Source organism: Amblyraja radiata, chromosome 15 (assembly GCF_010909765.2).
Source record: "Amblyraja radiata isolate CabotCenter1 chromosome 15, sAmbRad1.1.pri, whole genome shotgun sequence".
Lineage (NCBI taxonomy): Eukaryota > Metazoa > Chordata > Chondrichthyes > Rajiformes > Rajidae > Amblyraja > Amblyraja radiata.
Genome location: NC_045970.1, coordinates 35,369,926 through 35,385,716, shown reverse-complemented (window position 1 = coordinate 35,385,716; position 15,791 = coordinate 35,369,926). Strand labels below are relative to the sequence as shown.

The window sequence follows — 15,791 nt, the reverse complement described above, 5'->3', positions numbered from 1 at the left end:
CGAGCTGGCATGTGATAGATGCAAGATAGACACAAAAAGCTGGAGTAACTCAGCGGGATAGGCAGCATCTCTGGCGAGAAGGAATGGGTGACCTTTTGGGTCAAGACCCTTCTTCAGACTGATCCAGCTGAGTGGGGAGGGGGGAGTTGGTTGATACATGTTTCAGCTGGGAGAGAGGAGGGTGGAGATGGTGACCATGGCTGGTGGTGATGAGTGGAGAAGTCAGTTCTATATTTCACTCACCACCTTCCTTCCTTATTAGATTCCACCATCTGCTCCGTGATGAATCTTCTCTACTTATCACTTCCAGTTTTCTAAAGAATTCTCCAGCATTTTAATTACTATTTGAAATTTTTGAATCATTTAACATTTTTTTAAAAACAGCATCATACGTTTTGAATAGTTCAAGAATGTTTTAATATTTGTGGCGTCAGAAACATTCATAACTATTGAACCTCTTTCTCTTTCTCTTTCTCTCTCTCTCTCTCTCTCTTTCTCCTCTTTAACTGCCCACAAGAAGAAGGAGTATGTTGAGAGGGTCAGTTAGTCTGACATCATGGTCATTTGGCACTGTTGCTTAAAGGTGGCCGTACAAGGCTGAATCCAGAGCAGTTTGCTAAAGCTAAGATGAACTAGTTGCTTGTCATGGGATGTATCTGTAGAAACACGGAGGGAAAGAAATCCTCATTGCTATTAACCAGTTTTACCTTTTTTATTTTCTATTTCCACAGCACCATGAAGGTTTCCAGACTTGAACCAGAACTTCAGGCTCAGATTCAGGCAAAGAATTCAGCTATTAATGTTGTATACTTCAACAAGGGCTTGTAGATTGTTGTCACATCAGCAGCCTGCCCAAGACCGTCAACCATTCACCTCAGCAGCAACAGTAACTGTCCCTTCAATTGTGTGAATTGATCACCCTCCAATCTGCCCCTCATAGTTTCTTGAAAGTCACCCTGGGAGGGTGAAGTATCCTTGCTGAAGGCAAGGATGCTGGTTGCTAAAAGGGGTAAAGAAGACCCACTTGTATCATTGGACATTGTAACATTTATAATTGAGCAGAACTTGACAGATGTTTAAACATCATGCACAGTGGAAATTAAAGATTAGAAGGTTTTCCAGGAGCCAGTCACTGACTGGAAACTTGGAATTGGCAAGTTTTTTTGTATTACTGGGATTGGGTATAAATAATTGACACCAAACTGCAGAAGTGATCATGATGAACACACAACTGCTAACTTCTCCATCCACTCAGGGATCTGTAACTCATCCAGTCCAATGTATGCCTGAACTTAAACTTAAAACTTCCCACATTCATTTCTTCCAAAAAAAACCTACAGCAAATCCCACAAATGTTAACTTTGAACAAGCACTCTCTTGCTATATTTTTTTAGTTCTAATCATCCACAATGATTTGTGGTCAATTTTTGTCCCACCATCTGTCAGTCACCCCCCCCCCCCCCCCCTCCCCCACTTACCTGTATCCAACTATCACTCACCAGGCTTTGCCCCAACCCATCTCTTCCTACTTCCAACCTACCCCAATCAGTCTGAAGAATTGTCCCGAGCGAAAACGTCTCCTATCCAGTTTTTGTCTTTTTTTTGGTCTCATACAATCCAACCGCCTTTTGATTGCGATGGTGCTTCCAGACCAAGAATGCGCTTGCATTTTATTAGCTCCAAGACGGACACAGCCTAGGATGATCCCCCACTGGAACTAAGGTTGGGAATGGGTTGAGGTTGTAGTCAAAGAGTCACGTAGGGCAACATAATAACAGGCACTTCAGCCCACCATGTCCCTGCTAACCCTTTTGTCCATCTACACCAATCCCATTTGTGATTGGTATTTTCCCCCTTGTTATCTGAAATTCAACCATCTATTATCTTCATGGTCTTTGCAGTGTCCTCCACAGTGAAGACTGATAAAAAAAATTGAAATAACAAATCGTCCATCTTGTTTCTTGTTATTAATTCACCAGCCTCATTCCCTAGATGTTCCCAACCTTACAGTTGCTGCCTTCTTCCATTTATACATCCATTGGCACTCTTCTTTAATATTACATGTACATTTTCTCTCTTTTCTTCCTTCCTATGAGCTTTTTAAATCTTTAGTGCCTAGATCCTGAAGCTTCCTGTCCTCTAACTTACCACGATCCCTTCCCACTTTGTATACCCGATTTTTCAATTTAACATAATCTTTGACTTCCTTTCTTCATAAATTCTAGGAGCAGCATTAGGCCATTCAGCCCATCTAGTCTACCCTTGCCATTCAATCATGGCTGATCTATCTCAACCCATTCTCTTGCCTTCTCATATCTTTTGACACCCTTACTAATCAAGAATTTGTCAATCTCTGCCTTAAAAATATCAATTGACTTGGCATCCACAGCTGTCTGTGGCAATGAAATTCTCAAATTCATCACCCTCTGACTAAAGAAATCCCCTTTCTAAAGATACGTCTGTTATACAAATTTATACGATTTTGAGTGTACTTTATACGATTGTTTCTCAGTTACATGGTTATGCCTCATGGTCACATCGAGGCAGCTGTTTGTTCCTCTTGAAGACCACTTATCTCCAGGGATGCTGAAATGGCAAATACTCAAAAGCACTGAATGGCCCCACACAAGACACAAAAACCATGTGAAATGCACAAGCCTAGCTCCTGCTAAGATTCCATGTTGAAGCCAAATGTATTTAAGTTACTTTAAAGCATCTTAATATATTCTACTTTTGAGAATCAAAAATATAAAATATAAATATTTTGTGACATTTTTTTTTTTAAGTTTCTCTGTATAATGAAAATAAGTGACTTGCTGATAGTGGGTTTACTGGTGTCTCAGTATTGCATGTCCGTTGGTGTGGAAGTTGTAAGATTAATAGTAGGAATTAGAAGTTTAGTTTTCAGAGTAGTTGTAAATGGAATCCGGTGTATTGTAACCAGGTTTAGCTTGTGCTGTGGACTCAGGAAGCATTATGGCCACGAGACAAACAGGTTTCGTATTTAATCAGAGCACAGAGTCACGAGTGTTTTATTGTCAAGTGTCCCGAAACGGAACAATGAAATTCATACTTGTAGCAGCACAGCAGATATCTAAACAGTACTTTATAAAATCCATGATTAACAACAACAAAAATCAGTATACATAAGAAAAACCAATCAGATAAATAAATAGACAAGAATACACTCCAGACAATAAATAGACAATAACTGTTTGTGTGGTATAGTGGCACAGTTGTAGGTTTGTTGCCTTACAGTGCCAGAGACCCAGGTTTGATTATGACTACATGTGCTATCTGTACAGTGTTTGTATGTTCTCATGACCATGTGGGTTTTCTGTGGGTGCTCTGGTTTTCACCCACACTCCAAAGATGTACAGGTTTGTAAGTTAATTGGCTTTGGTAAAAAATTGTAAATTGTCCCTAGTGTGCAGGATAGTGCTAGTGTACGGGGGATCGCTGGATAGTGCTAGTGTACGGGGGATCGCTGGATAGTGCTAGTGTACGGGGGATCGCTGGATAGTGCTAGTGTACGGGGGATCGCTGGATAGTGCTAGTGTACGGGGGATCTAGTGTACGGGGGATCGCTGGATAGTGCTAGTGTACGGGGGATCGCTGGTCGGCGCGGACTCGCTGATTTTGCGCTGTATCTCTAAACTAAATAAAACAAACACTTCTGGTTAATAAAAAGCGACTCATTTGAAGCGGAAGGTAGATAAAAAAATGCTGGAGAAACTCAGTGGGCGAGGCAGCATCCATGGAGAGAAGGAATTTGAAGCGGGGTTGGAGGGGTAAAATCGAACCTATCACATGCCAGGCTTTGTCCTGCCATTGCCTCTCCCCAGGTACCTTCCCCTGCAACCGCAGGAGATGCAACACCTGTCCCTTTACTTCCCCCCTCGACTCCAACCAAGGACCCAAACAGTCTTTTCAGGTGAGGCAGAGGTTCACTTGCACCTCCTCCAACCTCATCTACTGTATCCGCTGTTCCAGGTGTCAACTTCACTACATCGGCGAGACCAGGCGCAGGCTTGGCGATCGTTTCGCTGAACACCTCCGCGCAGTCCGTCTTAACCCACCTGATCTCCCGGTGACTCAGCACTTCAACTCCCCCTCCCATTCCCAATCTGATCTTTCTGTCCTGGGCCTCCTCCATTGTCAGGGTGAGGCCCAGCGCAAATTGGAGGAACAGCAACTCGTATTTCGCTTGGGTAGTTTACACCCCAGCGGTATGAACATTGACTTCTCTAACTTCAGATAGCCCTTGCTTTTTCTCTCCATCCTCTTCCCATTCCCAGTTCTCCCACTAGTCTTAATCTCCGCCTACATTCTGTCTTTGTCCCGGCCGCTCTCCTGACATCAGTCTGAAGAAGGGCCTCGACCCGAAACGTCGCCCATTCCTTCTCTCCAGAGATGCTGCCTCACCCGCTGAGTTACTCCAGCATTTTGTGTCTACCTTATAAAAACAGAATGTATGTTGGGATGCAATCCTGCAAATACCATTGAAAAACAGCTGAAAATATTAACAAATTAACATTACTGTCTAATTAAAGTCCCCAGTCACACTCCTAATTGCTGCAAGATCACGAGAGTTGCAAATCAAATTCACTCATTAATTCTTGGTTTATATTCCTGGCAGGAAGCTACCTATTCGTAAGCTGGAGCTGAAATGTAAATTAAATTTACCTTGGAGAAAGGTACCTTAGATAAACAGATAAATGGAGGAACATTAATGTCCTCCCTAGTGAAACAATAATTAATGGTTCCATTAACACTTCAGGTGGAACAATTAGCAACAATTGGTGAAGGAATAAAGTTGAATCTCCATGGCTATTGATTAATGCACCTTAGGCCATTGAGAGGCCCTCCAGTCTATTTTGGCAGAGAGGACTAACAATGAGTCGATGGATAGTAATCATCGTCTAAAGAAGAGGTATTAACCGTTCAGGTCCCATTTTTAATGCCGGAGAGCAAGTCAACATTGATTTGTGTTCCCAGTCCAGGCAAATCATACAACATACATGTACAATCAAAGCGTACATGAGCACAACAGGTAGCGCAAAAAGAGAAAGAAAACTATTATTAGTCTTATGGAATTACTGTTTAGAATTACTGTTACTATTATAGAGAAAGTGCAGATTAAAAAGTGCAAGGTAGATTGGGGGATTGGGACTGTACATCTTTATCCAATTGAAGCCGACCATGTGCAGTTCTGTAACAACTGGCTATTACATTGTTATGCTATTTCCAAAGCTAAAGTGTGTTTATTTATGTGGCAGTTGTGATTTTTGTTGCCTATTATGTCATTCATGCACTCCTGCTAGTGAACGTCGAACTCTCAGTAAGCTCTCTCCCCCCCACAGGGCAGATTGGCGTTTAAAAGTTCAAAAGATAAATGTTGGCACAATCTACCTTTTTGAACGAGGCCAGTCACAGACTTGGCCAGCAATTCATTGAAACTCAGATGCCATTTTATGCTCAGAATAATCCGAGTGTTGTGAAATGGAGAAATGGGATTTAAAGCACCAAGGGGTGTGATATTTTAAGTCAGTGTGTTTTGGAAAATTCATTATGTGACTGCAGGCATCAGTGCCCCTAATTATCCCAAGTGATCCTCTTGGGTAACGGAAGGGAGGCAATTAATAAGCAACCACAATGATACTTGATCAGGTATTGGCGTTATCAGAGCTATCAAGCCCTAAATGTCATATTGTCTACAGCAGTGCACTCCCAGAAAACACTGAAGAATACCTTAGTCTAATTATTGAAGCATTCTCTACTTAAATTGCTGCACCAAAGAGCAGGTGATTGAAGAAAAATAGGTGATTCGCTACTGTTTTTGTTACCCTATTGGTTTATTATATAAAGCAGTGTTAGAACTATTCAAAATATGAGCTATAAAATAGCCACTGGTTCGGGGTCAGTTCTCCCATGGACTTTTACTTCATCCCCTATCAGGTTGGACTTGATCTCCACTCCAAACCTCCTTGGATCAGGAGCAAAATGGTTTGGGAGAACTATGGTATAAATGTACATGTGTAAAGTTTATGAAGCCAAGCATTATTGTGGTAAAAATGAGTATCTGCCATTACCCAAATGACTTCTGTATGCGTGTTTAATTTATATGTTGTGGATGCCCTGTGTTTTATTTTGTACAACTGTTATGGTGCAATAAACTGAATGTGTTAGTGTGGAGCCATTGTTACTGGAAAAATGGGAAATAAACCTTACTTTAAAATTGGCTGTGCTTGTTTACATTTATTTTCTCCCTTTTCTTGAAGGTTGCAATTGATGCCAGAAAGTGATTTGCTTACAGCTGCAGACTTCATACTAAGTGAACTTCAGGTTATGTAGGAAGGAACTGCAGATGCTGGTTTAAATCAAAGATAGACACAAAATGCTGGAGTAACTCAGTGGGACAGGCAGCAGCTCTGGAGAGAAGGAATGGGTGACATTTCAGGTCAACGCCCTTCTTCAGTCTGAAGAACTTCTTCAGGTTGCTACCTAGAATTTTTTTTGCATGAATTGTCAGGAGGCTCATCTGCTGCTATGTTTGAATTTGCAATGACTAGTTTGACCTGCTCTGTTAGTAATACCCTGCTAAGCTCCCCTGCACCCGAAAGCCACCGGAATGTTTCTATAAGTATCAGTGGATCCACTGATGTATCAAGTCTTGTCTTTAGAATTGCAGCTTAGATGGGGCATCGTGGTCAGCATAGATGAGTTGGGCCGAAGGGCCTGTTTCCGTGCTGTCTGATTAATCTCAAAAGTAGGCATCATAGGTGTACAGGCCACCTAACAGTAGTAGTGAAGTTGGAGATGGTATCAAACAGGAAATTAGAAATGCGTGCGACAAAGGCAAAACCGTTATAATGGGTGACTTCAATCTACATATAGATTGGGTGAATCAAATTGGCAGGGGTGCTGAGGAAGAGGATTTTTTGGAATGTATGCGGGATAGTTATCTAAATCAACATGTAGAGGAACCAACGAGAGAGCAGGCAATTTTAGACTGGGTATTGAGTAATGAGGAAGGGTTAGTTAGCAGTCTTGTTGTACGTGCCCCCTTGGGCAAGAGTGACCATAATATGGTTGAGTTCTTCATTAGGATGGAGAGTGACATTGTTAATTCAGAAACAATGGTTCTGAACTTAAAGAAAGGTAACTTTGAGGGTATGAGACGTGAATTGGCCAAGATTGACTGGCAATTAATTCTAAAAGGGTTGACGGTGGATATGCAATGGAAGACATTTAAAGACTGCATGGATGAACTACAAAAATTGTTCATCCCAGTTTGGCAAAAGAATAAATCAGGGAAGGTAGTGCATCCGTGGATAACAAGGGAAATCAGGGATAGTATCAAAGCGAAGGATGATGCGTACAAATTAGCCAGAAAAAGCAGCATACCGGAGGACTGGGAGAAATTCAGAGACCAGCAGAGGAGGACAAAGGGCTTAATTAGGAAAGGAAAAATAGATTATGAAAGAAAACTGGCAGGGAACATAAAAACTGACTGCAAAAGTTTTTATAGATATGTGAAGAGGAAAAGATTAGTTAAAACAAATGTAGGTCCCTTGCAGTCAGAAACAGGTGATTTGATCATGGGGAACAAGGATATGGCGGACCAATTGAATAACTACTTTGGTTCCGTCTTCACTAAGGAAGACATAAATAATCTGCCGGAAATAGCAGGGGACCGCGGGTCAAAGGAGTTGGAGGAATTGAGTGAAATCCAGGTTAGCCGGGAAGTGGTGTTGGGTAAATTAAATGGATTAAAGACCGATAAATCCCCAGGGCCAGATAGGCTGCATCCCAGAGTACTTAAGGAAGTAGCTCCAGAAATAGTGGATGCATTAGTAATAATCTTTCAAAACTCTTTAGATTCTGGAGTAGTTCCTGAGGATTGGCGGGTAGCAAACGTAACCCCACTTTTTAAGAAGGGAGGGAGAGAGAAAACGGGGAATTACAGACCAGTTAGTCTAACATCGGTAGTGGGGAAACTGCTAGAATCAGTTATTAAAGATAGGATAGCTGCACATTTGGAAAGTGGTGAAATCATTGGACAAAGTCAGCATGGATTTACAAAAGGTAAATCATGTCTGACGAATCTTATAGAATTTTTCGAGGATGTAACTAGTAGCGTGGATAGGGGAGAACCAGTGGATGTGGTGTATCTGGACTTCCAGAAGGCTTTCGACAAGGTCCCACATAAGAGATTAGTTTACAAACTTAAAGCACACGGCATTGGGGGTTCAGTATTGATGTGGATAGAGAACTGGCTGGCAAACAGGAAGCAAAGAGTAGGAGTAAACGGGTCCTTTTCACAATGGCAGGCAGTGACTAGTGGGGTACCGCAAGGCTCAGTGCTGGGACCCCAGCTATTTACAATATATATTAATGATCTGGATGAGGGAATTGAAGACAATATCTCCAAGTTTGCGGATGACACTAAGCTGGGGGGCAGTGTTAGCTGTGAGGAGGATGCTAGGAGACTGCAAGGTGACTTGGATAGGCTGGGTGAGTGGGCAAATGTTTGGCAGATGCAGTATAATGTGGATAAATGTGAGGTTATCCATTTTGGTGGCAAAAACAGGAAAGCAGACTATTATCTAAATGGTGGCCGACTAGGAAAAGGGGAGATGCAGCGAGACCTGGGTGTCATGGTACACCAGTCATTGAAAGTGGGCATGCAGGTGCAGCAGGCAGTGAAGAAAGCGAATGGTATGTTAGCTTTCATAGCAAAAGGATTTGAGTATAGGAGCAGGGAGGTTCTACTGCAGTTGTACAGGGTCTTGGTGAGACCACACCTGGAGTATTGCGTACAGTTTTGGTCTCCAAATCTGAGGAAGGACATTATTGCCATAGAGGGAGTGCAGAGAAGGTTCACCAGACTGATTCCTGGGATGTCAGGACTGTCTTATGAAGAAAGACTGGATAGACTTGGTTTATACTCTCTAGAATTTAGGAGATTGAGAGGGGATCTTATAGAAACTTACAAAATTCTTAAGGGGTTGGACAGGCTAGATGCAGGAAGATTGCTCCCGATGTTGGGGAAGTCCAGGACAAGGGGTCACAGCTTAAGGATAAGGGGGAAATCCTTTAAAACCGAGATGAGAAGAACTTTTTTCACACAGAGAGTGGTGAATCTCTGGAACTCCCTGCCACAGAGGGTAGTCGAGGCCAGTTCATTGGCTATATTTAAGAGGGAGTTAGATGTGGCCCTTGTGGCTAAGGGGATCAGAGGGTATGGAGAGAAGGCAGGTACGGGATACTGAGTTGGATGATCAGCCATGATCATATTGAATGGCGGTGCAGGCTCGAAGGGCCGAATGGCCTACTCCTGCACCTAATTTCTATGTTTCTATGTTTCTATCATGGATTTTTTTTTAGGGGTCAATTATGATGCATTATCGTTAATTTAAGCTTAGCCCAAATAGTGAATATAAACAGATTCCTTGCTGGTGCTTTGATGGTGCAATAAACTGAATGTGTTAGAGTGGAGCCATTGTTACTGGAAAAATGCCAACAGGAAGAAAAAAATGATTTGCATTTATGTTCTACCCGAGAGATGTGTGTAGCCTTTGACGTATTTTCCAAATAATTGTTGCAGTATTTGAAGCATAGCAGTCAAACTGGCTGGAGGCACTCAGTATCACTGGAGAAAGGGAATAGGTGATGTTTTGGGTAGAGACCCTTACTCTGTTCTGTTTCACATGGTGCGATAATAACACAGAGGTCATTTTGTTTAGGACTCAGTTGAGGATTTTGAATGGTTAGAATACAATGGCGCAGCTGGTAGAATCGCTGTCTCACAGCGCCAAAGACCCGGGTTTGATTCTGGCCGCGGGTGCCGTCTGGGTGCAGTTGACATGTTCTCCTTGTGACTGCGTGGGTTTCCTCCGGGCCCTCCAGTTTCCTCCTACATACTGGGTTTGTAGGTTAATCGGCCTCTGTAAAATTGCCCTGAGTGTAGAGAGTGGATGAGAAAGTAGGAGAATGAAGTACTAGTGAGGTCATGAAGAGTGAATGGGTGATCAATGGTCGGTGTTCACTCTGTGCTGTGTCCATGGGAGCTTTGGAGGCCTTTGGAGAATAGTTGGCACTGAGGGTGCTCGTATGTGCTCTTGATAGTACTGTCAATTTGTATGGTAAACCTTATAATACACTTTAGGGATGGGGGGTGGGGGGGGACGTCCGTTATTGCCGATTGTCCACTATAATCAAGTAAAGGATTACCATTGTATAAATAATAGAAACAAACAATAGTAACTCAACGGGTCAGACGGCATCTCTGGAGAACATGGATAGGTGCCGTCTCGGGTCAGACCCTTCTTCAGACTCTCGGTTTGGAACTGGGCCTGGGATCCAGGTGAGCTGATGGCCGGGGGAGAGACAAGGATGGGCGCAGTCACTGGTCGTGGCCCGCCGGCGCCTGGTGTGCAGGTAAGGGTCGGCAGTGGTGGGTGCGGCGGTGGGAATGGGTGGAGGGACGGCACTGGCTGGGAGTGGCATTGGCAGCCCAGCCTTACAGTGAAGGTCAGCAGGCCAGTCTGCTAGAATCAAAATCCTATATGAAGAGGTCTGTAAAAACAAGGATTTACTGTAATTTGATGGTGGTTGTTTGCAAACTGCAAGTAAAGCAGTTTTGATAAATACTAAATCAATAGTAATTATGGAATAAAAGCTCCACATAGATGAAAGGAGGGTGTAGGAAGGAATTGCAGATGCTGGTTTACACTGAAGATAGACACAAAATGCTGGAGTAACTGAGCAGGTCAGGCAGCATCACTAGAGAAAAAGAAAAGTTGACATTTCGGGTCGTGTCTGAAGAAGGGTCTCGACCCAGAACATCATCTATTCTCTTTTCTCCAGAGATGCTGCCTGACCTGCTCAATTACTCCAGAATGTTGTGTCTGTCTAAAAGAAAAGAGGGTGTTGGTTGTACATCTTGCATAAGATCACCCCCCCGAGTGAAGACTTCGTTGGATGGACACTCTGAGAGGACTGCTAGAATGAAAACAAGCTCCAGGAATGTAATAACATATCTTTAATTGGCTGCCCTGGTATTTTGACTGTCTACTAACCATCAATATATCAGGTGGGGTTATATTCACCAACTGTAATGTGCAGGTTATACATGAACTGTCTTGCTGTTATCTACCATAGGTAATATTTACACAATTCAAAGTCTTCTGCAAACATATTCAGATGGTTACACAGCACAAAAAGTACAGGTGTCTTCATGCTGTTCATCTTAAAGGTGGGACACAATTATATTAGCCCCCAAACTAATTTTTTGCTTAATATTTCTTTAGGTTGTAATAGATTTGCTCCACCACCTGTTGCCCTGGGAAAGGTCCTGTGGGTTACGTCCGTGCCCGGGTGTCCCTTGATAGAAAACACGCGATGTCATAGAAACATAGAAAATAGATGCAGGAGTAGGCCATTCGGCCCTTCGAGCCTGCACCGCCATTCAATATGATCATGGCTGATCATCCAACTCAGTATCCTGTACCTGCCTTCTCTCCATACCCCCTGATCCCTTTAGCCACAAGGGCCGCATCTAACTCCCTCTTAAATATAGCCAATGAACTGGCCTCAACTACCTTCTGTGGCAGAGAATTCCAGAGATTCACCACTCTCTGTGCGAAAAGAGTCCACAGACACCATGGGGGATTTCCTGGACCGCTGGGCACCGCGGGGGGTGATGTTATGCATAATTGTGGTGGGTGTGTTGTTAATGTTTGTTTTGTAAATTTTATTATTGTGAATAATTGAATAAATGTTGGTTTGATAATAAAAAGATTTAAAAAGGTAGAATGTTTGAGTCCTTGAATCGAGTGAATTAGAAATTAACTGCAGAATGCAGTTATATGACCCCAATCTCCAGAAGTTCAACCATCTGTTCTGTATTTGACATGAAAGCACAGGTTATAATTCCTCATCATTAATTAAACTGCATAATAATATTTCTGTATTTTTCCCTTCTACGTCCAACAGTTCAATGACCCTTTCCCTTGAGACCTGGAACCTGACTGTTTTACAGCTGAGCAAACGATATAAAGATAATGTGTCAAGCAATTAGTGTTATGAACTAAGTGTCAGTTGCAGCCTGCCTTATTGTGTTGCTGATGAAATAGTAATATAGTTTTATATTGACTGAAATCAATGTGAAAGTTGGAGGACATACAAATGATGTAAAGTACAGAGCACACCCACTGGGATTAAGATGCATTAGGACCAAATGTCATAAAAAGGGAACTTTTATACTTCATGTTTTAAAAAGATGTAATGTAATGTAACAGAATATACATGGGCGGCACGGTGGCACAGCGGTAGAGTTGCTGCCTTACAGTGCTTGTAGCACTGGAGACCCAGGTTCGATCCCGACTACAGGTGCTGTCTGTACGAAGTTTGTACGTTCTCCCCGTGACCGCGTGGACTTTCTCTGAGATCTTCGGTTTCCTCCCACACTCCAAAGACGTACAGGTATGTAGATCGGAAGGTATCCCTGAATTAAACGTGTATCAGAAGAATTTATTCAATTACGGGCTAATAATGGGAAAAAAGCTCATACTTAAATTCTGGAAAAATGCGCCCACACCAACAATAAAAATGTGGACATCAAATATGTTTGAAACATTACATCTGGAAGAGATGAGATTCCTCTTAGCAGGTAAAGCAGACCAATTCCAAAAGACGTGGTCTACGTTTATGGACCTATTACAAGCATGAGGTGCAATAGTAATTAAAAAAATAAAGAAATAAATAAATGGTATCAGGACCTGGCAATGGGAGGTAAAACAACAAAAACAGACTTGGTTGGTAGTCCCCTTTCTGCGGAGTTCAATGTTATAATAGAGCGATTGTTCCTACTTTCTTTTTCTTTCTTTTCTAGGGTCTACTTTCTTATTTTACTTCCTTCTCTAACTTCTTTTCTAAGGGGCTTTCTTTTCTCAACACTCTATTGCACTTCACGACTCTTGCGCACTTTCTTTACTTTCCTTACTTCTATCTTTTTCTTAAAGCTCAAAAAAATGAAGCGGTACAAAAAATGTATTAAGATATATGTGTTGTGTATTAATGTAATTTACCGTACTTCTAATAAAAATAATTTAATTTAAAAAAAAAAAAAAAAAAAAAAAAGGTATGTAGATAAATTGGCTCGGCAAATGTAAAAAATTGTCCCTGGTGTGTGTGTGTGTAGGATAATATGCGGGGATTGCTGTGGGCCGAAGGGCCTGTTTCCGCACTGTATCTCTAAACTAAAAAAACTATATATGAAGTATAAAAAGAAAACCACACAAGTTACGGGGAGAACATACTAACTCCGTACAGATGCTGTAAGGCAGCTACTCTACTGTTACTTGCCACACTGGTGCGCACCAGGAGGCCAGCTGATCTGCCGAGTGTGACTTTAGTACGGTTTTATATTCTCAGTTGACAAGATTACACAAAAACTTGACTAACAGTAAAACGAGGTCTTGATCACAGAATGCTCAGAAAGACTTGGATAACTAGACTTAGGTGCCTTACATAGTCTCTGGTGATCCCACAAGCTTGTGAATGAGGTACTTTAGAAATGTATTTGCTTTTGAGAGGAACATGTCTGTCAATTTGTGTTCTGGAAGCTCTGATAAGCTGTTGTCCTAGAGTCAAACAGCATGGAAACAGGCCCTTTGGCCCAACTTGCCCCACGACGACCAATATGACCCTTCTACACTAGTGCCACCTGCCTGTATTTGGCCCATATCCCTCTAAATCCATCCTATCCATGTACCTGTCTAAATGTTTCTTAAACATTAAGATAGTAATAAGGCAATAGATAGTTGTAACAGTGGTGGGATTGGGACCAGAAATGTATTTTTGTGATATAGGAAAAAACTGAAGACACACACAGAGTGATGGAGTAACTCAGTGGGTCAGGAGGCATCTCTGGAGAAAAGGAACAGGAGACGTTTTGGTTTGGAACCCTTCTTCAGTCTGAAAGGAAAGCCGGTGGGGGACTGGAAGTAGGAAAAGGCCAGAACAAAACAGGGCCGGCAACAGATGACCAAGGAAAGATGGAGTCCATAATGGCCAATTGTTGGCTGGGGATGAGATGATGATGAAGGGATGCGAACAGTGGAACTAGTAGGATGTCTAGGTTGGGGGTGGGGGGCAGGACGGGGGAACGCACTTACATGAAATTAGAGAAATCGAAGTTCATACTTCTGGATTGTAAACTGCTCACGTGAAATATGAGATGCTGTTCCTCCAATTTGCCAAAACAATGGCAATGGGGAGTTGAAATGGTTAGCAACCGGGAGATCCCTTAGACCCTGGCTGGACCAAGCAAAGGTGTTCAGTGAAACTGTCGCTGAGTCTACGTTTATTCTCGACTACGTACAGGAGTGCATATCGGGAACTGTGGATGCAGTTGATGGCATTAGAGGAGGTACATGTGAACCTCTTCCTCCCCGAATCCAAGAATTGTGAGTTCAAATCCCACTCTGGAAACTTGAGCTTGGAAATGTAGACTCAATGAAGTATGCAAGGACCGTTGCATTACTGGCATTGTCACCTTGGGGATTAGATGGAGTGTTCATCAAAGGCGGATGGAGTGCTCGACCACGGGTAGATATGGAAAATCCTACAGTACAGTTTCAGAGGAAGGAAGTGAAGTTTTGCTTTGTGGCCTGAATGGCATTTATCTCTCAATCTGTATTTCTAAAACAACCTGGCAGTTTTGGGAGCTTGTTGCTTATTCTTACATTACAGTGATTAGTATTCCCAATGAGCTTCATTTGCTGTTGAGTTGTGGGACATCCAGCAGTATTGAAGGTTGACTATGTTTAGTTTAGTTTTTAAGTTTAGAGATACAGCACGGAAACAGGCCCTTCGGCCCACCGAATCCGCACCAACCAGCGATCCCCGCACATTAACACTATACTACACACACTAGGGACGATTTACATTTACACCAAGCCGATTAACGTACAAACCTGTACATCTTTGGAGTGTGGGAGGAAACCGAAGATTTCGGCGAAAACCCACGCAGAACGTACAAACTCTGTACAGACAGCACCTGTAGTCGGGATTGAACTCGGGTCTCCAACGCTGCAATCGCTGTAAGGCAGCAACTCTACCGCTGTGCCACCGTGGCCGCCCAGGTTACAAGTCTGTCCAAAGCCATATCACGTTAGGAAGGCAGATCAACTGCTCCTTGTTTTTTATTAAAGTGTGAATGCGCTCATCTGAAACTTATTATTCTACATCAATGACAGCTTGATTAAAGAATTGAAAGAAGATTTCACTCAATATAGCCCATTAAATATTAAATTATGCACTTAGCTTTTCCTAATGAAGTAAGCTTTGCTTGGCATTCTTGATGAAATAATAACTTTGTAATGGATTTCTAATTCCCTTTCCAGAGGAAACGCAATTAAAAACAGAAAATGATTTTAAACAAAAGAAGAAAATAATTAAAATGGAAAAATTGACTACTGGCTGCCAATAGCTTTGCCATTTAATTGTTCCCATTATACTGGTTCCCTACTAAAAGTCAGCAAACAAGTTTTGACATACTTTTTAATCTCTGGGCAGTGATCCCAAAATGCAGTCTCAATGTACATTGAAAGCAAATAATATGTAAAACTGCTGTGAGTTAGCCGACAATCTATACAATGCAAGAAGGAGAATGAAAGATGGAAATTAGCTACTGGCTACAATCTTGCGTATTACATGTAAATGTTTATTAATATGCACTGTCCCTATACAAATAAAACTAAATTCAAATTCAATTCAAATAC

At 42.2% G+C, this 15,791-nt stretch overlaps 1 protein-coding gene across 1 annotated transcript in view; it reads left to right on the top strand.

The window, feature by feature from the left end:
- sfxn3 (sideroflexin 3) overlaps positions 1 to 1,950 on the top strand; it is a 38,141-nt gene extending 36,191 nt beyond the window's left edge. Inside the window, exon 11 of the mRNA XM_033034016.1 lies at positions 732 to 1,950. Within this exon, the coding sequence (XP_032889907.1) occupies positions 732 to 828 (97 nt within the window). The 3' untranslated portion in view covers positions 829 to 1,950. The remainder of the gene's footprint in view (positions 1 to 731) is intronic.
- The last annotated feature ends 13,841 nt before the right edge of the window (positions 1,951 to 15,791 follow it).